This window comes from Maylandia zebra, linkage group LG15 (genome assembly GCF_041146795.1).
Source record: "Maylandia zebra isolate NMK-2024a linkage group LG15, Mzebra_GT3a, whole genome shotgun sequence".
Classification (NCBI taxonomy): Eukaryota; Metazoa; Chordata; class Actinopteri; order Cichliformes; family Cichlidae; genus Maylandia; species Maylandia zebra.
In genome coordinates this window covers 22,502,877-22,526,531 of record NC_135181.1, presented here as the reverse complement: position 1 = coordinate 22,526,531, position 23,655 = coordinate 22,502,877, and the positions used below count along the sequence as shown (strand labels likewise).

Below are 23,655 nucleotides of genomic sequence, written 5' to 3'. Positions count from 1 at the left end.
ATAAAGAACAACAAAATAAACTATCACAGCTATGCAGATGACACACAAATATATATCACAATCAAATGAGTTTATTTATATAGCACTTTTCACAGGATAAAAACCACAACGTGCTTCACAGTAATATAAAACAGAAATACATACAATACATTAATAATAAAACACACAGCACAAATCTAATTAAAAGCCAATCTAAATAAATGAGTCTTAAGCTGCTTTTTAAAAGAATAAATACAATCAAGGCAATGTAATGATGGAGGGAGAGCATTCCACAACCTGGGGGCCACCGCTCTAAAAGATCTATCACCTCTGGTTTTAAAATATGTTCGAGGGACTACCAACAGCCTTTGATTAGAAGATCTCAGGCTGTGAGAGGGAGCATGGGGTTCTAAAAGATCATAAATGTAAGCAGGGGCATCACAATCCAAAGCTTTAAAAGACAATGTCACCAGGAGACCGAGGCCCTGTACAGGCTCTTGGTAAATGCATTGAGGAAATTAATGACTGGTTGTGCCACAATTTTCTCCAGCTAAACAAAAACAAAACTGAAGTAATAGTCTTTGGTGCCAAAGAAAAACGATTACAGGTCACCTTAGAACTTCAATCTATACACCTAAAAACCACAAACCAGGTGAGAAATTTGGGTGTAGTGATGGAAGCAGTTTGACTGTTTTTTTAAACTTAAAACAACACAGTCAGCTTACTATCACCTCAAGAATATTTCAAGGATAAAAGATCTGATGTCTCAACAGGACCTGGAAAAACTAGTCCATGCATTCATCTTTAGTAGGCTTGATTACTGTAACAGCATCTTTACAGGTCTACCTAAAAAATCAGTCAGACAACTACAGCTCATTCAGAACTCTGCTGCTCGAGTCCTCACTAAGACCAAAAAAGTGGACCACATCAGTCCAGCTCTGAGGTCTTTACACTGGCTGCCTGTCCGTCAGAGGATAGACTTTAAAGTTCTGATGCTGGTCTATAAAGCTTTGAATGGTTTAGGACCAAAATACTTCAGCGACCTCCTGACCCAGATCCTCCTGGATCCGTTTTTTTTATCAGTTCCCAGAGTCAGAACCAGACACGGAGAAGCTGCATTCAGCTTTCATGCTCCTTATATCTGGAACAAACTCCCAGAAAGCCTCAGATCAGCTGAAACAGTCAGTTTATTTAAAACCAGGTTGAAGACTCACCTGTTCTCAGCTGCTTTTGAATAAAACACCAAATCCACACTTTTAAGCTTAAATTTCAAAACTTACATTTTAACTACTGATTTTATCTACTGTTCCTTCTTTTTTTCTTTTTTCAATTTTAAATCATGCTTTTTATTTGTTTTTGTTTTTTAATGTCTCTGTAAAGCACCTTGAATCACCTTGTTGTTGAATTGTGCTACATAAATACACTTGCCTTGCCTTTCTTATGGCATTTCTGGCTGTTGGTCACACATAACAAGCAACATGAAGACACAATTCAAATTTTGGTTGAAATTCTTTTTAACACTTTATAGAATAAAAGGCTAACCAACTAAATCATGTTTCCCCTTTGACATGACTGTTTCGTAATAGACTGTGTGTGTATCCAGCAAACAGTTCACCCACACCTGCCCAGTGTGGCGCTGTGCAGACATGTTTGCTAGGACATTAATAATAATTAAAGAAACGCCATACAGGGAGATGTGACTAGTGTGGAGGAGATGGAACCAAATGTTATATTACACTGTCAGAAAAATGAAGCTGAAAGAAGGCGACTGATTCAAAGCCTCCATGGTGTTGTAGTTCAAACATTGACCTGACAAACCAAATGTCCATTTGAGACTGGAAAAATATATAAATGCTTGGGGTTTGTGACAAGAAGGACATCCATGTAAAAATGAAATATGTGGTGCAACAAGAGAGCAGCAGAAAGTAGTGGTTTTTTTTTTCAGACTTCATACCATTTGCTGGTTGTAATGTACCAGGGAGCACAGGTGGGCCTTACACTGTGAGGCCAAGTCTGGTCCCCAGTATGGCAGCCCAGACCTAGAGCGTGGGCATACTGTGAGTACACTGCATAGCGGTACTGTGGACTCCTTTCTGCTTAGTGTGGGCAGCCCGCACTATGTGTTGCCCCTCTGGTGCCCATCTGTCCTGCCTCTCATGCCAGTACAGGGGTCTGCAGTTGGCTTCCCACTGTGAGCTGTGTGGGTTTCCATAAAATCTGAAACTCACACAGGCCCCAACCACCATATTTGCTGGGAACAGAAACACAGTAACAATGAACTCAGGTTTGCTACCACACACTTTTACTGTATAAAATGTGAAGAACAGCAGATCATTTCTTGTTTGCAGCAACCCTCAAAATCACCTTAATGGCATTCGTTAAAATGCACTCCTTTGTAAAATGTATATCTTCACTACGCTATCATTCGTATTTATAGAACCAAGACAAACTTGTTCAAAAAACACTGACTATAAACTGGAGGGCTGGTACTTTTTTTTGTTTGTTTGTTTGTTTTCATACAGTACATGTTTTAAGTGCACAAAAGTCAAAAATCTACTAATCCAGAGTGAAAAGAATACAGGAGCCTTCATTCACTATAGTAACAGGCTAATAATTATTTGGCAAAGAGAACCAAGAAACTCAAAGGCAAATCTGAAAGTCACATGGGAGGACATATTAAAGGCCTGTTTCGGTACAAAAAATAGATATATAAACAATATACAAATACAACATAAACATCTAAGTTTCCATCCCTGTGAGTGTAGTACATATCATTTGTCACAATGACCACTGAAGGCAAATCATAGAGACACAGAGGGTCCTGGTGGCGTTTCTCTGTCTGCGTGCTGGAAGCAGCTTCAGAGCTCAAGACTGCGCTTCAGCTTCAGGATCGTCGTAGATGTAGCTGCCGACACCTCCGGTGTTTACGCCTGAGAAGGGTAGACCAGACGTTTAAATTTAAAGGGTCTGTTCACTCAAAAAACATACATTAACACGAAATAACCATTTGGCTGGTTATGGTTCACTTTGCAAAGGTTTTGGGATTGGTTCCTGAAAAATACAAACATCGACTCCATATAATTGTATCCTTCTTTGCTATAATAACATGGAGCTGGAGTATGATAACACAGACACAGCTTAAGATTTTCCAAAGTTTTCCAGCCTTGTAGACTAAATAATAAAGACTAACTAGCTGTCCATGTCAATTATAGTATTTACTAGACTTTTTAAATCCTCACACAGTTTTTTTTCTCTTCATATACATTTCACATCGACATAGATATTGTATTATAGGTCACATTGAATCTGATCCTTCAAGGTCATAAAACAGTGAGTATTTATTTCTACCCTGAAAGCTGACTAATACGACTGCCTCAGATGTATTTATGTCACTAAATTAACATATTTTACAGATTTTTGTGGGACACAGTGGTTTGAGCCATTGTTTTAAAAAACAGTCCAGCACCAGCCTTCCTCGCAGCCCAGTCCCCCCCTCCCATACTCAGATTACATACCTTTTGGTCCAAACAGTACAGCATAGCATGGTTTGTGGCAGTAAGGCTGCCCATCATGCTGAAACACAGAGAAAACCATTCCTCTCAATTCTTCCATATTTGAAAATGTTTTCACTTAGTGTTTCATTCTACCTTAACTCTCAGCAACATTCAGTGTACATGAGATAGAAACAACTACAACATTTATCTGCTTTCTCTTTTTTCTACCAGCTGAAAACCCCAGAACACAATATGCTAAATATAAACAGCTTCTATTAACTGACATCAATCAAATTCAGCAACAAACACATTTTACACCTCAGCAACATCTCATCATGTGATGGCTGGATTGAATTTTAACACTAGACAGGCTCAGCTTATTTTTAACTCGTGTCTGGGGCACAATAACTGGATGGGGATGTGGCCACAGAGATGTTACACCTCACCTTTACTTTAGCCTGACAGACTAAATCCTTTGAATTACAGCTATACAAATTAAAGATGATTACATGAAGATGAATGTCAGTGATGTAGTGGCTCATCCGGTTCATGAGCCATCACGGCTCACGTTTACTGATTATAAAACGACAAATGGGATCTTAACCCTCAGAATGCTTTGGGTGTAAAGCCATTAGGGGATCATTTTGTGACTCTTGTGAACTGTCGGTGAACAGACAGACACTGATGTCTCACCATGTTAGAAGTTTATTGATCCTTTGGCTGAATTAACTAAAACATTTTCTTATGTGACTCAAATACTATATGTGTATTTTTGACAATCTACCTGTAGAACATCTAGGAACTGACTCTGTCTTTCACCCATGATGACGCCTTGACTAGACCCACAGTTACACACATATAATTACAGTCTCATTGTGTGCATTTTAAAACAGCAAAATGCCATCACTAGCACTGATGTTAAGTTAGTACAATTAAAATAATCTGGAGCCATAAAAACAACCTGAAAAAAAAGAGAAACTCACTAAACATTTTTGGCATAATAATAAATTGAAAAATGGAGATCAGAGATTTATCATAATGTGTAGCTGGAGCTTGTGATAATGTGTCCTTTTCTATCTTGTGACATAATCTAAGTCAGTAAAGAAAACACAATACATGACTGTATGACAGAGAAAAGACGAAGATGTTGTGTATCTCTGTGAAAATTAAAATTGTGTTCAACGATTTCACACTCTGAGATCTTTCTTGATTAAACGAATACATTTTGAATATGACTAGAGTAACTGTCTGTGTATCTAATCAAAAACACTAACATTTTTACTAATACTCTGATTTCCAGCTTTGCAAACTGACTCATCTCTCACCTCTGCATGGCTGCCCGGTGCCAGAGTCTTATTGCATCTCTCACAGCGCAGACAAGGCCGGTGCCAGTTCTTCCCGAGAGATGACACCTTCTCAGCTGCACAGACAGAAACACGGACCATGGTAGAGACAGTCATTACACCGAGCAGAGGACTAAAACAGACAGTTTCCAATGCTTATGTAGAAATGTAGGACAAATACATGCTTGTCGCAGAATTTAAATATGAAACAGCATTCTGCTCACCAAAATACACTGTCTTGTTGCATCTGGGGCAGATGTTGGGGCCTCCAGAGAAAGATGAGAAGCTTGCAGCTGCAAAAGTTACAATGAATTAAACAAAAAAACTTAATAGTAACTACATCAGATATTTAGTGATTTAAATAAACGCCATTAGATAGAATTTGTGGTTTACATCATTTTAGTTGTACCGTAAAGCCAGAAGCCTAGAAACTAACTGAAAACAATATTGTTTTAAATAATTATAGGTATGAAGTAAGGTAATTTAATCCTGCCAGTTTTTGCAGCATTAGAGATTGCCTCAGTTCTCTAGTTTGAGATGTAATGATCAATCTGCTGTAGTGAGATCAGCACCTTTGCACCAACAGGAACATGGACTGCACCACTTTCTGAACAAACCATCAAAAAGATAATTAAAGACACATGTGTGTAGACCATCAAAATAAAAATAATAATAATGGCTACAGAAATAAATATGTCTGGGAAAATACACAGGAAAACATAAAATGTTTAAAAATGTCACAATAATAATAATAAAAACATGTAAAATTAAATAAATGAAAACGAAAATGAAAACGAAAATGAATTCATGTCAGTGCCCGTAAATGCATTACTTTGCTGTAGGATTACGGCACTAATTGATATTTTTACTTTAGCTTTGATTCTTCATATTTCTGTCCTTAGTTTTCTCCATTAATTCTCACTTTCCCTAAAACATATCTGGGGCTCATTTATTCCTTTTGTGTTCTTTAGTTTGCTGTTCCAAACCTGAATTAAACTGTATCCTGCCACAGAGGCACTGAGTTTCTCCTCCTTCCATATGACAGTTTTTCTATTTCTGCTCCACATATTTCTCACCCTTCACTGGTCCCCGTGCGGGGGCTTTTTTCTCCTCCTCTGGTTTGGCGTTTGTTTCCAAGGAAACGGCTGCAGGGGCTTCGTTGACAGGATTGTCGTACACGTAGGATCCAGCTCCACCGATGTTTACACCTAAAAACATCAAATGGTAGAATTCATAAATCTAAGTTTTATGAATCTGTGTTCATCGTCTGTATTTGCACATCAGGGAGAAACCCCACCTTTTGGTCCAAAGAGGGTGGCGTAGCATGGCTTGTGGCAATAAGGCTTTCCATCATGCTGCACAGTGTAAAGGGGACAGACAGAGGAAACATCCATTTCTTAACACATAGAATAGAATAGAACTTTATTAACCCCTGGGGAGGTTCCCTCGGGGAAATTGTGATTCCAGTTGACCTTAAATACAAATAAAAAAAAAAATCAAGCAGATACAAATGGACTGAAGCTATACCTGTAACTGTTAATATTATGAACCAGACGGAAAAAAGAAAAAAAAAACGGCAGTTATATAAACTGTTGTTTTCAGTCTGTGTGGATTCACATAATCCTCCAAACTTGGACTGCATTTGAAGGCATTTGACTTTGTCTAACCATTTATTTTTATGGTAATAAAAGCCCTTATCTCACTTTTGTTTTTAGACATAAAATAAGCCTCACTGATTCAGTAAAAGTAATGCTCCTTGTCATCTAGACACTGTCATCGTTTATATAAATACTCTGTGGAGTTTTTTCAGTCATCCCAGGAATGTACATTCACACAGGATGTGTTTTTCAGCTAAACTCAATTGAACCTTTCAAGCAAATATGCATGTCAAAGTGGTTCACATGACAAGACCAAAAAAACTGAAGACTAACAATAAAACCATTCTGAAAGCAGACAAATGTGCACAACTACTACTACTACTGCACATTCACCCAGTGTACATACTACATGTATATATATATATATAATGTTCTTCCTCTACACTCCCTCCCCCCCCCCATTTTTGCACATGTCGAGGAGCGTGTCAGGCTACATTTCACTGTGTGTTATACTTGTATAACTATGCATGTGACAAATAAAGAACCTTGAACTTGAACAATAAAGGCCAAAATGAAGCACTGTGAAGAAAATACGGAGATAATGGACAATAAAGTTGCTCTCACTGACTAAATCAATGCATTTTAGCAGCGTACAATGAATACCATTGTCAGCTCATCTGTGATTTTCAGTACATCCCTTCCTTCTTAAAATCTAATTAAAACACAGCAAGAGCCACAAACAGTTTAATCTGATAAGTCTGATGAGTTTTAAATAACAGGCTGCTGAGCTGTTAATTTTATGTACAGCTAATTTTGTACCGAGTTTGTTCTGAACAGACTGAAGAACATCATGCATTGTGAATGATGATGAGCTGTCATATGTGAATATAAATGCATTATAACAATGATTAAAGGGGGACACAGAGTACAAATCTTTGAGCTTATTTAAACATGATTAGGCTAAGCATACTCATTTTCATATAACTTGCACTACATGCACATAACCACGATTCAAGTCTATTTTCTTTAATCAACAGTTGAAACTGCCATCTCATCAAAGCACTAAGATGTGTGAAACCCTGTTGTCTCTGAGATTTACGCCTTCTGGTTTATGGTTCTCTACAACAATGTCAGACAATGTTAAACTCCTTAGTAAAGTACAGGTGCTTCCAGGTTTCTCAGAGGAGTGATGCACTGAAGATACACAGGTACTGACTTTCCTGCACAGTACATACGTGTTTTCAAAGACAGCACAGTAACTGTCCAAAAAATCCAGCTACTTTCTGCTGATGTTAAATGATCAGGTTTTTTGGTTGATTTCAAAAAGTCTGTATTTTACCATCAAACCAGGCTTACAGCCTCACAGTGCATGGGACATTATTGTTCGCAGTCACGGTTTATTATGTTGATGCAATGTAGCCTACCAACATAACCTTTGAACATGAAATATTTGCACTTCATAAAACAAAAACAAATCATAACTGCTTAAGGAAAATGAAGCATATACACTCTTCACATCCTGTTACCTCAGCATGGCCTCCCGGATTCAGAGTTTTGTTGCAGCGCTCACATTTTAGACAGAACTTGTGCCAGTCTTTCCCTAAAGATGACACTTTCTCCGCTGTGGGACAGGAAGAGACAAAGATCGTTTGATGTTATATCGTGCTTTTGGTTTATGAAACATAAAATAAATGGACTTAGTCCTGGAATTTCTTATAATATAATGAAGTTAATGAAGTCATAAGTTTGTCACAGCATGCATATATAAGTCTTTGGATCCAAAACGATATCTGGACTAGTTTGCAATAATTCATTGGTAGTGTGTGTGTGTGTGGGTGGGCGGGGACGCTATAAACAATTTAGATTATTTGAATTTTGGGAAGAACCCACTGCAACCAGAAGACCCACAAAGGAAAAGAAATATGCAATCTCTACTCAGAAGGCTGGATTCAAACCCAGGACCTTCTTGGTGTGAAGCTCTGACCGCGGCACTACAGTTCTGCCCCCACTAACACACTAACAAATATTACTTACTTTTAAGTTGGATCAGTTTATAACTCTGGTAAAGTTTGAATTCAAATCTGTGTATAACCTTTTGAGTAATCCTGAAAACTAATAAACAAACTAACAAATCATACAGTACCAATCACATGGCACTCTTGACAGAGGGAATATGTTAATAAAATCTGATTATAAGTGCACTCAATGAAGTCTGAGTCATACTTTTACAAAATAAATGCAGTGACTGTTGAGAAAGAGCCATCCTCTATGGGTCAGTGCTTTAGTGCTTAGAAAAGAGCGCTGCCACTGAATGCAGAGAAAGGGGAAAATATTTTTTTTCTCTTTCTTTTTGTGCTTTATTTGTGCACCAGTGCGAACACTCCTCCACAGGCAGGATCCTTTTGCTGCTGCTTTGAACAGAACCCATCTTTTCTATGAGAAAAAGAAACATTTTGTCCTAAAAAAAAAAAGGTTATTTTGATACAAAAAGTAGCTATTTTTGCCATGAAATCAACCTTCACATATGGGTCCAGCAACCTTTGGAAGAAATGATATGCACTGTTATTAAGGTTTTTGTGGGGGTGTGTGTCAGCATGTGAAGTACAGTAGCAATTATATTTTCTGACACAACCTGAATACACAAGATAAGCACTAATGTATTCTGAATTATAACAGCCGAGTGTCGGTCGAAGTTACAGACGACATTTAATGGGCACTTATGAGTTCATATCAGCCTGAAGCACATTCTTTCCACTGCTTTCTAAAGGGCAGTGTGGTGACTCAGACATTTCCATTTTTCTTATTTATTCCTTTTTTTTAATAGAGCTACTGTCTGTTCTTCCATCCCTTCACATACTAAAGTTACCTTAATCTGAAGGTAAATCTAAATGTGAAGTCTTAAAAAATACCTTTTTTAAAATTTGGCGAGGTCGATCAGACAACTGATCTCTTTCCTGTCTGGATAATGGATGATCTTTGGATAATGTTAGCACAGCAGGGACTTTTGGAGGTTTTCCTCTGTTTCCAGTCTTAATGCTTAAAACCACAGAGTAGTGAATATATACCATATCAAAAACCCACAAAACTGACAACCAACTAGTCCTTTAACATTAAAACTGTGTTTAACGAAGGTGGAACTCATACACACAAAGCAAAAACTGCAGTAACTTTCACACATATATGTGTGACATGTCTAACACCACTCAGAAAAAGTTGGCATAAAGAGAGAAGAACTAAAACAACTTGTTTCACATGGAGGATGGAGTGAAGGACTTCACCGAGGCCAAGAATAAGATAGTTAACAATCATTTTCAACTTTGAATCCAGCACAGCCACTTTGATTGAGCCCTTTAATGAAAATACTGAATTGGAAATGAATGCAATCCCTTTTAGCATAATGGACACAAATACAAGTTGGAAATCACAGAAACTAGAGTGCACCTTAATGACACCTGCTGCAAACATAACACATAGTACAGTGTGTTCAAATTACTCTGTTGTCCAAGTCACTTTGCAACCCACTTCCACCCATGCTCTTCCCGTTCATGCTGCTCCTTATTAAGGTATTATCCATGGTCATGTGATACCTGCTCTGCTCTGTACAGGGGGTCTTGCTGTTGCTCTTTCCACCACCAACTTTTAATTTCTGCACATTATGGTAGGACAGAGCTATACCACACTGTACCACCAAATTACCATAGATGGAAAGAGCTGTCTTCTGTGGACTACAGCGGTCATGACTGAACTGTTTTTTTTTCTACCCAGTTATTTATGTGACTGCAAGGGAAAAATACATACAGTGTGAGTCAAGAGGGAAAACAAATATTACTCTGTTCAGTCAAAAGAAAAACATCATAACCCCCTTTTTAAGACCCGCAGTTTCAGTCACAGAGACTTTTTTGTCTAAAAGACAGGAGGATGGACAGAGGGAGCGAGAAATTCACTGACAGTTGCTTATCTGTTTGTCCTCCTCCCAAAATATCTCAGCTGATACCCTGAGACTGATACAACATGACACTTCCTGTTTAGACTCAATGCCTGGCCTCCCTGTCAGTGTGATATCTGACAGTAAGTCCCACCGACACACAGAAATATGCCTGGATGGTGAAGGGCTCCAGTCTGCACAGCATAACATTGGTTTTCTTCTGGGTTCTTACTCAAGGAACTGAATTTACTGAAGAAATCACATTAGCTCAGTTTATTATTTAAAAATCACATTATAGACTCCGTGTCTCGAGCATCATCTTCTTTATGGCTATCGAGAACTTTGCATCCAGAAATCCTAAAGGCTAAACTATCTCTACTGTAATAAAATCCCCTGCAAAACAACAGTATCCACTTCTAGGAGGAATACATTTTTGCCAGAACCTCGTTATTTTTTAAAGCTTCTAATTTCCTGCAGAGTTTCAAAAGAGAGAGAGAGAGAGCAGCAGTTTGACTGAGCCTGCAGGGTGTGGTTTTGCTGTTGTTTTCCAGAGAAATGGGGAAGGGGAAAGAACAAAAAGAATATTGATCCATAAAACGAATTGGCAAATCAATCAATTATTTACCATGCCATATGGCATTGCACCAAAATGGAAAAAAGAAGAAGCTAAAAATAGATGTTAAATTAACTCCTTAGTATCATAGTACCTCACCCTATTTGACAGTATTGTCTACTATCAAGTGAATATAGTATCCAGTAACCAGGGATTAACACGCTTAAACTCATCCTACCTGCTTCTAAAAGCCAACATAAAAAGGATTTTTCACAAGCTGTCAGAAAACACAGCTGAGGCTATGACTACAGGTCTGTTAATGGCTCCCTGTAATCTTATCCAAAGATAGTGAACCCATCACTGCCTGATATGGGTTGTGTCGATATTCACCAGTTGTCTGTTGGACTCTGAGATTCACCATCTGGGGAATTTTTGGATCAGTTTTAGAGAAAAACTGTCACTTTGATTTCACATCCAATCTGGCAACGTGTCCGTGGTACTCAGCTGTGAATTTCTCTGACATTCTGTTGGACTGCTTTTAGGACCCAGAGTTTTGTATTGTAATGTAGTTACATGCTTATTTTGATATATTCTGTAAAAGACTTTCAAGCTTTAAATCAAATTTGACAGGTTAAAATAGTTAATAAAAAAATTTACATGCCTTTACGTGGGTGAAATTATGCCCCATACAGTGACAGAGGATGCCACTGTATAAGGCATCCTCTGTCACTTTGTCTTTATATGCCACTGTATAAAGACAAATAATATTCATACTGTATATTTTAAAGTACTTTGACTCAGTGACACGACAGTAACATTTTCACACTGTAAATATAAATATCACTGATGTGGAGATTATGTTGTGACACTTGTATATAATTAGTTTGACTAATACTGGCTTGACTGATCAGCTGTTATTACCCCAACAAAGATAGACAACACGGTAAATGTGTGGTCCAATAAAAAGGATGCAAGAATGTGATCGATGAATATAAAGACAGACTCTATTAGTTAGTTTGCCCACAAGATAACATCACACAAAACCTCAAAGGATTCCAGTTAAAAATCTCTTTGTTCTGTGCAAATGGTAAAGGAAATAATGAGTGATTTAGTGTGAATGCATTTTTAATGTACTACCAATAAATAATTCATATGTGTAAATGAATTCAAAAATCCACCATTCACGATTCTAATCATTGTTTCCACCTAACACATAATAAAAATCATCCAACAGGATGAATGAGTGTCTTAAATAGTTATGTCTCTCTGTGTGTGGGAGACTCGATAAGCCTATTTATAACAAAACAATGCCCATTTTGATCAATGGGTGGAAATCTTCTGTAGAGCTCTAAAATCAGTGATGTATCCGCAAATTCTCATTATGTTGTATCCGAGAAAACACGTTATCGATTATAAGTAAAAGTCGATTTAAAGAATACTGCACTGTCAGTCTTTCATATTATAACCACCCCCCGGTTGACTATAACACTCCCACCCAGCGGTCATCGCATCTGTTAGAATCATGATGCTGGGCGGCCTCTGCAGCGGCTGCTCACTCACCGAAATACACCGTTTTCTCGCATTTTGGACATTTTGACGCCATGGTCGGTGTAAAGAGAGGAACAGGATCTTTTTCTGTTGGTCCTTTCTGTCTGTCTGCAGCTCCGGCGGCGCAGACACACCTCAGATGATGCTGACGGCGGCGGTGACTGTGATGAGACTGCGCCTCACATCCACCCTCTGCTTCTTCTCTTTCAATTGTATAACTCCGCCCTCGGGGTGACATCATGCAGCTCGCAACCCACCAGACAAAAATGTACATTTATGCCTCTGCATATCCTGTAAAAGCTTTTTCAAAAAAAAAAGAAAAAAAAAAAGCCTCGGCCAAATTATCACATTGCTTTTTACATTATCATCATTTCCAGAGAACATCTGCTGAATGCGCTGCTGCCACTCAAATTTCTCAATATAGTACCAGCATCAGCCCAAGGCTCTAGTTACACTTTTAAAAACCAAGAGAGCATTAAAGAAAGTTTTTATTGCACACGTTCTACGGGCAGCCTCTGGTTTGGAAATCTGGTTAATCTGATATCTACGGAAGAGGATTAGGGCCACAGGAAAAAAAAAAAAAAGAATTCTGACTTTAATCTCAGAATTCTGACTTTATTCTCAGAATTCTGACTTTTTTCTCAGAATTCTGACTTTATTCTCAGAATTCTGAGATTAAAGTCAGAATTCTGACTTTATTCTCAGAATTCTGACTTTTTTCTCAGAATTCTGACTTTAATCTCAGAATTCTGACTTTTTTCTCAGAATTCTGACTTTATTCTCAGAATTCTGAGATTAAAGTCAGAATTCTGACTTTAATCTCAGAATTCTGACTTTTTTCTCAGAATTCTGAGATTAAAGTCAGAATTCTGACTTTATTCTCAGAATTCTGACTTTTTTCTCAGAATTCTGACTTTAATCTCAGAATTCTGACTTTAATCTCAGAATTCTGACTTTTTTCTCAGAATTCTGACTTTATTCTCAGAATTCTGAGATTAAAGTCAGAATTCTGACTTTAATCTCAGAATTTTGAGGTGGGCACCTGCAGGCTTCCAGCTTCGGTGACAGCGATGTGTCCAGTTTGGCAGGTGGAGAACTAATTCACTAAATATGGTGGATATAAGTGACTTTTTGCGTGGCCGAGGGGTCCCCGAAGATGCTATTTTATTAATGGAAGAGCAGAAGGTGAGTAACAAAAAAGAGAAATAGTTTGGTGTCTCCTATTTTTACAGGAAAACAGTTACGGTACAGTTACGGTTAGCTGTTAGCATGCTTGTTAGCTTATAATGTTATATAGGAATGAACGTGTTTCACGATGTTACAGTATACTAGGTGAATTGACGTTTTAACTGTTGTTGATCGCAGGATCATCCCAGATGGGTTCGTTGCATTTTATTTTATTGTTCTACTATTTCAGAGTTTTTCAAGGCAGTTAAGCGGAGCTGTGTTACAGATGCTAGCCGCCTGCCAATATCACTGATATATTTGATGTGTACAAGTAAGTTACACTTAGTACAGCGGAGGAGAGAAGCTGTAATGAATGTTTATGCGGATATTTCACTCAGAAAAATGGGTGGCGTTCATACACAGCCACCGACACAGCCCCGGTTGTTGTTCTGACGGTGGCCGACTGACGATCCCCTCACAACATGTTAGCTAACACAAACTAATGTAGTGCATGTAACTGTGTATACGTTAGTGGTACAGTGTCGGAAGAAATGAGCAAACTGTTTATAATGTCAGAATGACATCATCTTTCTCCTATATATAAAAGTGCTGGCTGAGGAGCGCTGCCGGGTTGAACTTTGACCTCGGAGTGACGTGACGTTTGTTCGCACAACCAATAGAAGTGCAGAAAGTCGCAAATCAGGCATATTGTTCGCATAAACACAAAAATAAATAACGAAATAATCCCGATATTGTGCCAAAGACTGATTTACAATGTTACTTTGTGTTCTATGTGTAATACCTTTGCTTAAATGACTAAATGGACTGTGTATTTATGACTCTGCGTTATAGTCTTACATACATAAGTAACATTCATATGTACAGATAAAAATGTACAGAGCTATGTACACAAGCGTGTACACAAAAGTCTACTGCTGATCGAGCTGCTCAGTGGTCGTACAGTCTCATGCAGAGAGCGTGGAGGTGTTGTCCATGGTGGATGTTAGCTTAGACAACATCCTCTCCTCCCCAGTCTGCTCAGTGGACTTTAGCAGACCGCTAAAGCTGGCCCTCCCGACCAGTTTGTTAAGTTTCCCCCTGTCCCTCTCTGCCATTCCACCACTCCAGCAGACCACAACATAAAAGACAGCAGTGTCGTAGAACATCCTTAGAAGACGTACTACCTACATCATAACCAATCAAGTCCCGCTTTTTTTTAAATACAGAAGAGGATTTATTATTTACTGAAAGGCTATGCCTTAGTTTGCTTCTTTCATTATTGTGTTTCGCCCTGCATAAAATAGATAGCTTTTCTGATAACTACAGTCAATACTCTCCTACTGGCATTAACGAGGCCAAGAGGCTTAACTGTAATATTGCTTTGCAGCGTAAATGTTGCAGAAAATGACTGTCTTTTCTTTCTTCCTGTGTGCAGATTGACTGTGACGTCATAGCGCTGATGGATGACGCAACTTTGGCAAACTACATTCCCTCGTACGGAGACCGAATTGCCGTCTTCAATTTCTGCAAAAGCAAGCAACCACTGTCAAAAAGAAAACTAGGACTTCTGCAAAAAGTTCACCTCTCAAAGTGAGAGAAACAGTGGCTGACATGTCAGATTTGGATGACTTAATAAGACTGTATTTCAGACTTTCTTTCAGTAACAAAGAAATACTTTCAATTTTAGCACATAGTCATCAGACAATTATAAGTGTTCGAACTCTAAAGAGAATTTGTAAAAGACTTGGGCTTTTTAGAAGGAAGAATCAATCAAACTTGGAGGAAGTGCTAGCCTTTGTCCAACAAGAGATCATGACAAATGGACAGATGCAAGGTTATCGTTGGCTACATCTACGTGCAATTCAACATGGATTTGTGGTGTCACAAGATACTGTAAGATGCATAATCAAATTGCTTGACCCTCAAGGTGTGGAACTGAGACGAGCTCGACGGTTGAGAAGACGACAGTACAGCTGCAGAGGGCCAAATGCTCTCTGGCACATGGATGGCTATGACAAGTTGAAACCATATGGTATTGCTATCAGTGGCTGCATAGATGGTTTTAGCCGCTATGTTTTATGGATGGAGGCTTATACTACAAACAGTGACCCTAAATTGATTGCAAGTTATTTTCTGAAAACAGTTTCATGCATCAGCGGATGTCCAGAAAGGTTACGTGCTGACCGAGGTACCGAAAATGGTTGTGTCGAACAAATGCAGATGTTTTTACGGAGAAACCACACAGACAGTTTTGCAGGTGAGAAAAGTTTCCTTTACGGAAGAAGTACGGCCAACCAACGTATAGAAGGATGGTGGGCTACCCTACGCAAACAGAGTGCACAATTTTGGATGAACTTATTTCAAACTTTTCAGGATGATGGCCACTTCACAGGGGATTTTTTGGACAAAAGTCTTATCCAATTCTGCTTTCTCAATCTTATTCAGGTAAAAGCATGTGCTCATGCTATGTAATGTCTTAGCTGCATAAATAGAAAATATAAATATGGTTAGAACATTTTTTTTCTTTAAATTAAATATGAATTTTATTTCCATTTTAATATGTCTTGATGCATGCTCAATCAGCCAGGTAAGGAATGTTTTTTGACAGAACATTTCTCACACTGAAAACGCTACATCCAGATGAACAGAATCAACTTTTTGGGATTCCATTTTAATACTTTGATGGAATTGTATTCATGTTATCAGTGGAAGTAACTGCACCTTTCTCAGCACAGGTGCATGGAGCATTTTTTTTTATTTATTGCCACATGGTTTAAATTACTATGGAGTCTGTTACCTAGTGGTCCTTTGGGCACGGTTTCAGAAAGCAATCCTATCATTTGGTTAATTCTCTATTGAAAATTTATTGTAGAATCATTGCACACTGAGTATAAAGTGTTGGGCTATCTATTCAACAGCAGAATCATGCAGCACCATTCTGTGTCCATGTGCTGTTTAGTGAAAGTGCTCTTTTGTTGTTGCTGCTTGGTTTTACATTAATTAGAGGTCAGTTTCTATGTCTGTTGATTAATGAGTTAATAAGCCTCAACTTTGGCTAAATCTACTGGTACATGGTCTGTTTCATATACCGGTACTTATATTGTGTTGTTTTTCATGTAGGATGAACTTGATGAAGTTGTGAACACATGGAACTCGCACAAAATCCGGCCAAGTGGTAGTGCAGCATCGGGTCGACCAGTAGTAATGTACTCATTTCCAGAGCTGCACAGTGCTGAGGATAGACTGAAGCCTATTTCTATGGAGGATATCACTTTGTGTATGGAAGAGTGTAGCCCAAAAGGTCAACACCCCTGTGATGAAACAGTCTTTGAACTGTGTTGTCTGCTTATGGTAGAAAATGAATGGGATGCCCCAGGAGATCCACTTGGTGCTGCGGATCTGTACATTAGGTTAAGAGAAGAAATACTGCAAAGTATTTAAGGAACTTCAGTGTGTAAATGTACAAATAAATACAAAATATTTCTCTTTATCTTGATAACGTGATTTGATAGTAGGTGCCATGTCTTACAGGTACCTTTTATGCAGGTATTTCTGCACTGCATTAAATGAAAAATGTTTTTCTACATTCACACTACCATTAAACAGAAATGTTTATATATTACTTGAAAAAGCTGAATATTGTGATATTATCAATCAGTTATGAAACACATGTCAATCCTTTTAAAAGGCCATACATTAAACTGCATTTACAAATGTTATATTTTTGATTGAATCATAAGTGGTGTAAACCTGCCTACCAGTAAATTGCAATATACATTTCTGTGTTTTGTTGCCAGACATGTGCATAGTATATAAAATATAAACTGACCAGCTCCCTGCTCATTGTTTTCTGTATCAACCTTTACTCTTAATATTCATGGCTGGAAACCCAGGCACCAGCATATGATATGCTAAGTGCCCGGGTTATCTGTGGTATGTTTCAGCAAACCATAGTAGCATTAACAATTCTAGGTCTTGACAACAGCATGTTTCTATAAACGTATCATTGTTAATATTTAAAGTCGTTATGCCTTTTGGGGAGCTTTTAGTGCAATTATATTAAAGCAAAGCTATTATAATCATTTACCCATATGAAGATCCATCACTTAATTATTAATGTATTTCACTTCTGTTAGTTGTAAGATATTTTAGCTGGTTTTTCATGTAAAATGACCACGAATCATTGCTATACTGATTCAGTGTTAGCTGTTGTATACAAGGCTCCTTCATGATATGAATCCTAAAATTATAAGAAACATACCAAAAATATTTTGACTTTTATTTGTAGTATTCCAGCAACAATGCAACAAAACAGTTCCTGCAAGTGGAACCAAGTTATTGTCCCATTAAGTGCAACATGTTTTACATTTATATTTGTGTATCTTTATGAAATATTTGAAATTAAAAATAAATGGTATTCTTCCATGTTACTGAGCTCATGTGTGGCAGTCTCTTGACTTCTGGCATGTTCAAATAGATATGGAGTTTGATGAACATATTCAAAACAACAATACAAATGTACTGTGTACAGTAACATTTTATTGGAAAAAGTTTACAAGAAACCTGTTCTTTCCAATGCCAATAACATGGCTAAAACTCATAACCGTATAAGCTGCCCTGTAACAAGAATGACTCAACTTTTAAAACAAACTTATAGATCTCATATAGTCTTGTTATGCATCAGTATACATCAGTGACTTACTGTAAAGACCATGAACACTGGCTATTGTGGTATCACATATTCCTTCAGTGTCATCTATGGTATAGAAATAAAAACAAGTGTGAATGACTGAGAACATACATGCATACAAATAAAAATGCATAATTTCTGGCAGTAACAAGACATTTTTTCAGGTGTTAAGATTAATACTATATCTGAGAACATGACAATTTGGCATTACAAAAGGATGCCTGAATAATCACAGTACTTGACCACTGCACTGAAGTGTACAGTGTTTATTTATGATCTCAGTAATCAATAACCATCTTCAAAACAGACTGAATCCTTTAAGCAGCTTGAATCAATTTGATGGATGAATAACAGGTATGCTTAGAAACAATATGACATTAAGAAAATACTGGAATTTAAAAAAATATTTTCACCAACTTTATATGGAACCTTTGTAATCAACAACAAATGCCAAACTTTGATACCTTAACCTACCTTAACTAAAAATTGCATATACTGTAAAGCAAAATGTTTTCAGACATGACAAATGCTAAAGTATAAAATTGTACTTATTCCTTTTACAATACAGTGTTGCATAACAGCATTACTTTTACGTTATAACTATGTTCAGTTTTAGCCCTGACCTAATAAGAAAATACCATCTGAATGAATTAGTCTTACTACTAATTACTTACAAAAGTATTTGACTGTGCTGAGCTCTCACACCACACATGGTGCATTAAAGAACGTTTAAGAGCAGTTTAATTATAGTTTATAGATCTTAAGTAATCTTTCTTCATGCTTTTGCTGAAGGTTTCTGTCTTACAGCTGGAAAGCTTGGATTTGGTGAAGACAGCTCTGGATATGGTAGTAAACAGTGTACCTGTTCGTTTTGTTTTGTGACTGTATTATGTAAAACTCAAAATGATAAAAGAAAATGAAATATTAGCCAAAACTAGACTTCTAACAGAGATGAGAAACTTCTCTCTAATTAAAAAAAGTATACTGTATAAGTTCAAAATACATAAAAATACATATTCCTAACATCTCTTTACAGTTATGCTCTAGTGTGCATGAGCAGTTCAAATGTAGCGCATTGCTGTCAGAGTCTAAACAAAATCCATCACCCAGACATTACTTTCAAGAACTGCATTAAATTCAGAACGAAAATCTGGGAAGTTTTCATAGCTGTTAGCTAGCTGCAGAACATTCCCACACGTGCGTCCGACTGGTCTTCTTGTAAACTCTGTCATATCTTGAAATTCCACATAAATACTGTTTGTTACTATAAGGTCAGATCCGGTGCAGAAACGCATAAATTTCTGAAGTTTAATGTTATCCAGCTCTCTGATGAATCTTTTGAGATGATTTTTCACTTCTTTTTGTTGTGGAGTCAAATCCACAGCAAATTTCAGCAGCTGGCACACTTTTTTTGAAGTTGGTTGCAGTTCAGAGAATAACTTGGTCAGTCCCTCTGGACTGAGGGAGATATGGGGGTCGATGATCTCCCGCCAGCAGTCAATAACAAACATTGGTTTTTGGACAAGCTCTTTGTGTGCTATTTCATCAAGGATTGTAGGAAGAGTCTCAGCAGTGATTCTTTTTCTACAGCCATAACTGTCAAGAATTTCCACAAGATCATCCAAGTCAACTGCAGAGAAATCTTTTACTGCTTCCATCAAAACATCACATTCTTGGCTGCTGACAAACTGTAGAAAGTGTGCTTTAAGATCACTGTAAACACCACTGAAAAGCACTTGTTCCATAAAAGGGATTGCAAGTTTATTTGGAAAATACTGACATTCTTGGTAACCTTTCAGGAGTATTCGCCCAACTGCCTTCCATTTTTCAGCAGGAAAATCATGGCGAATGAATGGCACTTTAATGGTTGCACCTAGGGTGCATCGCTCATAAAATTCATGCCAGAAGCATGTGAGTACATCTCTTAGTATTCCTGATCCAGTGCCTGGTTCTTCTGTGTTGTCTGGAAGTATGCGCTTCACATTCAGTGTTTTGGTCAAAATCTCCTCATCAGAGAAAGCAGTAATCATGTCATGTAAAGTGTCAGTATGACGTATGGTGATTGTTATTATGTTCTCTGAATTAGGTGGACTGAGGGGTACGAGAAAACCCTCATAGACTAATGTGTCTTCTGTATCTTCTTCAGCATCAAAAATTGGACCAAAAGTAATTTCTGGATCATCTAAAATTTCTGAACCAGCGATGACTTCATCAAAATTACCCCTGACTTCCCCCACTTGCAATGGATTAATATCACTGCCACTGCTTTCTGAGACAAACACCACTTCAGATGTCTCGCTGGCATCTTCTTCAGGATCTTTTGGTTTTGTTGCAATGTAGAAGCGTAACATTGTCAGTCTCGCTGCCTCATACATATTGCCAATAGACTGGCAGGTATCATCAGTAAGGTGGTTCTGTTTAAAGTCCCAAACCTCAAACTCAAAATCTGTTTCACATCCCTTAGGAGATATGCCATTAGGAAAAAAAAGTTTCTTTCCTTCCTGAAGAATATCTTTTAATCCAGCATCAGTGGCCATTTGAATTTTTCTAGTGCCACCTCCCTGCTTCGCTCTCACCTGTTTGGCTATTTTTCCATCACAATGTATCCATCCTATCTCAACATTGCGTGTTGCTTTTTGCTTCTTTGTCTGTCTTATTCCTGCATCTGTATGTGAAGTGTTCTCCTTTGGACTTTCTTTTCTGGTTTTCATTTTCTCACGAAGTTTTTGCAGAAGTCCTAGTTTTCTTTTTGACAGTGGTTGCTTGCTTTTGCAGAAATTGAAGACGGCAATTCGGTCTCCGTACGAGGGAATGTAGTTTGCCAAAGTTGCGTCATCCATCAGCGCTATGACGTCACAGTCAATCTGCACACAGGAAGAAAGAAAAGACAGTCATTTTCTGCAACATTTACGCTGCAAAGCAATATTACAGTTAAGCCTCTTGGCCTCGTTAATGCCAGTAGGAGAGTATTGACTGTAGTTATCAGAAAAGCTATCTATTTTATGCAGGGCGAAACACAATAATGAAAGAAGCAAACTAAGGCATAGCCTTTCAGTAAATAATAAATCCTCTTCTGTATTTAAAAAAAAGCGGGACTTGATTGGTTATGATGTAGGTAGTACGTCTTCTAAGGATGTTCTACGACACTGTGGTGGCGTCTGCTGTCTTTTATGTTGTGGTCTGCTGGAGTGGTGGAATGGCAGAGAGGGACAGGGGGAAACTTAAACTGGTCGGGAGGGCCAGCTTTAGCGGTCTGCTAAAGTCCACTGAGCAGACTGGGGAGGAGAGGATGTTGTCTAAGCTAACATCCACCATGGACAACACCTCCACGCTCTCTGCATGAGACTGTACGACCACTGAGCAGCTCGATCAGCAGTAGACTTTTGTGTACACGCTTGTGTACATAGCTCTGTACATTTTTATCTGTACATATGAATGTTACTTATGTATGTAAGACTATAACGCAGAGTCATAAATACACAGTCCATTTAGTCATTTAAGCAAAGGTATTACACATAGAACACAAAGTAACATTGTAAATCAGTCTTTGGCACAATATCGGGATTATTTCGTTATTTATTTTTGTGTTTATGCGAACAATATGCCTGATTTGCGACTTTCTGCACTTCTATTGGTTGTGCGAACAAACGTCACGTCACTCCGAGGTCAAAGTTCAACCCGGCAGCGCTCCTCAGCCAGCACTTTTATATATAGGAGAAAGATGATGTCATTCTGACATTATAAACAGTTTGCTCATTTCTTCCGACACTGTACCACTAACGTATACACAGTTACATGCACTACATTAGTTTGTGTTAGCTAACATGTTGTGAGGGGATCGTCAGTCGGCCACCGTCAGAACAACAACCGGGGCTGTGTCGGTGGCTGTGTATGAACGCCACCCATTTTTCTGAGTGAAATATCCGCATAAACATTCATTACAGCTTCTCTCCTCCGCTGTACTAAGTGTAACTTACTTGTACACATCAAATATATCAGTGATATTGGCAGGCGGCTAGCATCTGTAACACAGCTCCGCTTAACTGCCTTGAAAAACTCTGAAATAGTAGAACAATAAAATAAAATGCAACGAACCCATCTGGGATGATCCTGCGATCAACAACAGTTAAAACGTCAATTCACCTAGTATACTGTAACATCGTGAAACACGTTCATTCCTATATAACATTATAAGCTAACAAGCATGCTAACAGCTAACCGTAACTGTACCGTAACTGTTTTCCTGTAAAAATAGGAGACACCAAACTATTTCTCTTTTTTGTTACTCACCTTCTGCTCTTCCATTAATAAAATAGCATCTTCGGGGACCCCTCGGCCACGCAAAAAGTCACTTATATCCACCATATTTAGTGAATTAGTTCTCCACCTGCCAAACTGGACACATCGCTGTCACCGAAGCTGGAAGCCTGCAGGTGCCCACCTCAAAATTCTGAGATTAAAGTCAGAATTCTGACTTTAATCTCAGAATTCTGAGAAAAAAGTCAGAATTCTGAGATTAAAGTCAGAATTCTGAGAATAAAGTCAGAATTCTGAGATTAAAGTCAGAATTCTGACTTTAATCTCACAATTCTGAGAATAAAGTCAGAATTCTGAGAAAAAAGTCAGAATTCTGAGATTAAAGTCAGAATTCTGAGAAAAAAGTCAGAATTCTGAGAATAAAGTCAGAATTCTGACTTTAATCTCAGAATTCTGAGAATAAAGTCAGAATTCTGAGAAAAAAGTCAGAATTCTGAGATTAAAGTCAGAATTCTGAGATTAAAGTCAGAATTCTGAGATTAAAGTCAGAATTCTGAGAAAAAAGTCAGAATTCTGAGATTAAAGTCAGAATTCTGAGAAAAAAGTCAGAATTCTGAGAATAAAGTCAGAATTCTGAGATTAAAGTCAGAATTCTGAGATTAAAGTCAGAATTCTTTTTTTTTTTTTTCCAGTGGCCCTAATCCTCTTCCGTAGATATCCTAGCAAAGTTAGCTCTTCTGCATTAATCAGTGTTGCCTTTTAGTTCTGTTTGTTTCCCCTGTGTGGTTGTTAGGTTACACAGCATAGCTCTGCAAAGGGAATGTTAAGTGATGCTCCGCAGCTCCCAAGTATATTACTCCGCATTCTTGGCCCAGAGATACCAGGGAGCTGACAGACAAACGACTTTTACGTGGGGTTAAGAATAAAATGTCAACACTAAATTATTTGACTATTTTAGACAGAAAAGGGCAAAAAATTCAGAGAAATCACCAGGATATGAAAATTGTCCTCACAAAGTGGCAAATTTAGAATATTAAATGTCTCAAAATGACACAACATATTACTATGAAGATATGGAACACTATGCAACATAACCAAAAA

General features: G+C 37.9%; 2 protein-coding genes and 1 long non-coding RNA gene across 6 annotated transcripts; 1 reads left to right on the top strand and 2 right to left on the bottom strand.

The window, feature by feature from the left end:
* Positions 1–2,259: 2,259 nt before the first annotated feature.
* On the bottom strand, positions 2,260–12,653 carry LOC101471529 (cysteine-rich protein 2). Its single transcript, XM_014411589.4, has 8 exons — positions 12,453–12,653; positions 7,941–8,035; positions 6,114–6,171; positions 5,893–6,024; positions 5,041–5,109; positions 4,799–4,893; positions 3,495–3,552; positions 2,260–2,909 (listed from the first exon to the last, which is right to left on the bottom strand). The coding sequence occupies exons 1-8, from the start codon at positions 12,493–12,495 to the stop codon at positions 2,845–2,847; spliced, it is 615 nt and encodes a 204-aa protein (XP_014267075.1). The 5' UTR covers positions 12,496–12,653; the 3' UTR covers positions 2,260–2,844.
* A 795-nt stretch (positions 12,654–13,448) lies between these two features.
* Positions 13,449–18,041, top strand: LOC112432959 (uncharacterized). 2 transcript variants are annotated; one of them, XR_013093199.1, is made up of 3 exons: positions 13,449–13,625; positions 15,043–16,052; positions 16,728–18,041. It is a non-coding gene; the product is annotated as an uncharacterized LOC112432959 (long non-coding RNA). The 2 variants fall into 2 exon arrangements; XR_013093198.1 differs by having other exon boundaries at positions 15,043–18,041.
* Positions 18,042–18,065: 24 nt separating this feature from the next.
* On the bottom strand, positions 18,066–22,764 carry LOC112432958 (uncharacterized). 3 transcript variants are annotated; one of them, XM_076874139.1, is made up of 3 exons: positions 22,588–22,743; positions 22,275–22,355; positions 18,066–21,161 (listed from the first exon to the last, which is right to left on the bottom strand). In XM_076874139.1, the coding sequence occupies exon 3, from the start codon at positions 21,135–21,137 to the stop codon at positions 19,386–19,388; it is 1,752 nt and encodes a 583-aa protein (XP_076730254.1). In that variant the 5' UTR covers positions 21,138–21,161; positions 22,275–22,355; positions 22,588–22,743; the 3' UTR covers positions 18,066–19,385. The 3 variants fall into 3 exon arrangements, with proteins under 3 accessions (XP_076730254.1, XP_076730253.1, XP_076730252.1); XM_076874138.1 differs by lacking the exon at positions 22,588–22,743 and having other exon boundaries at positions 22,275–22,581; XM_076874137.1 differs by lacking the exon at positions 22,275–22,355 and having other exon boundaries at positions 18,068–21,161; positions 22,588–22,764.
* Between the last annotated feature and the right edge of the window lie 891 nt (positions 22,765–23,655).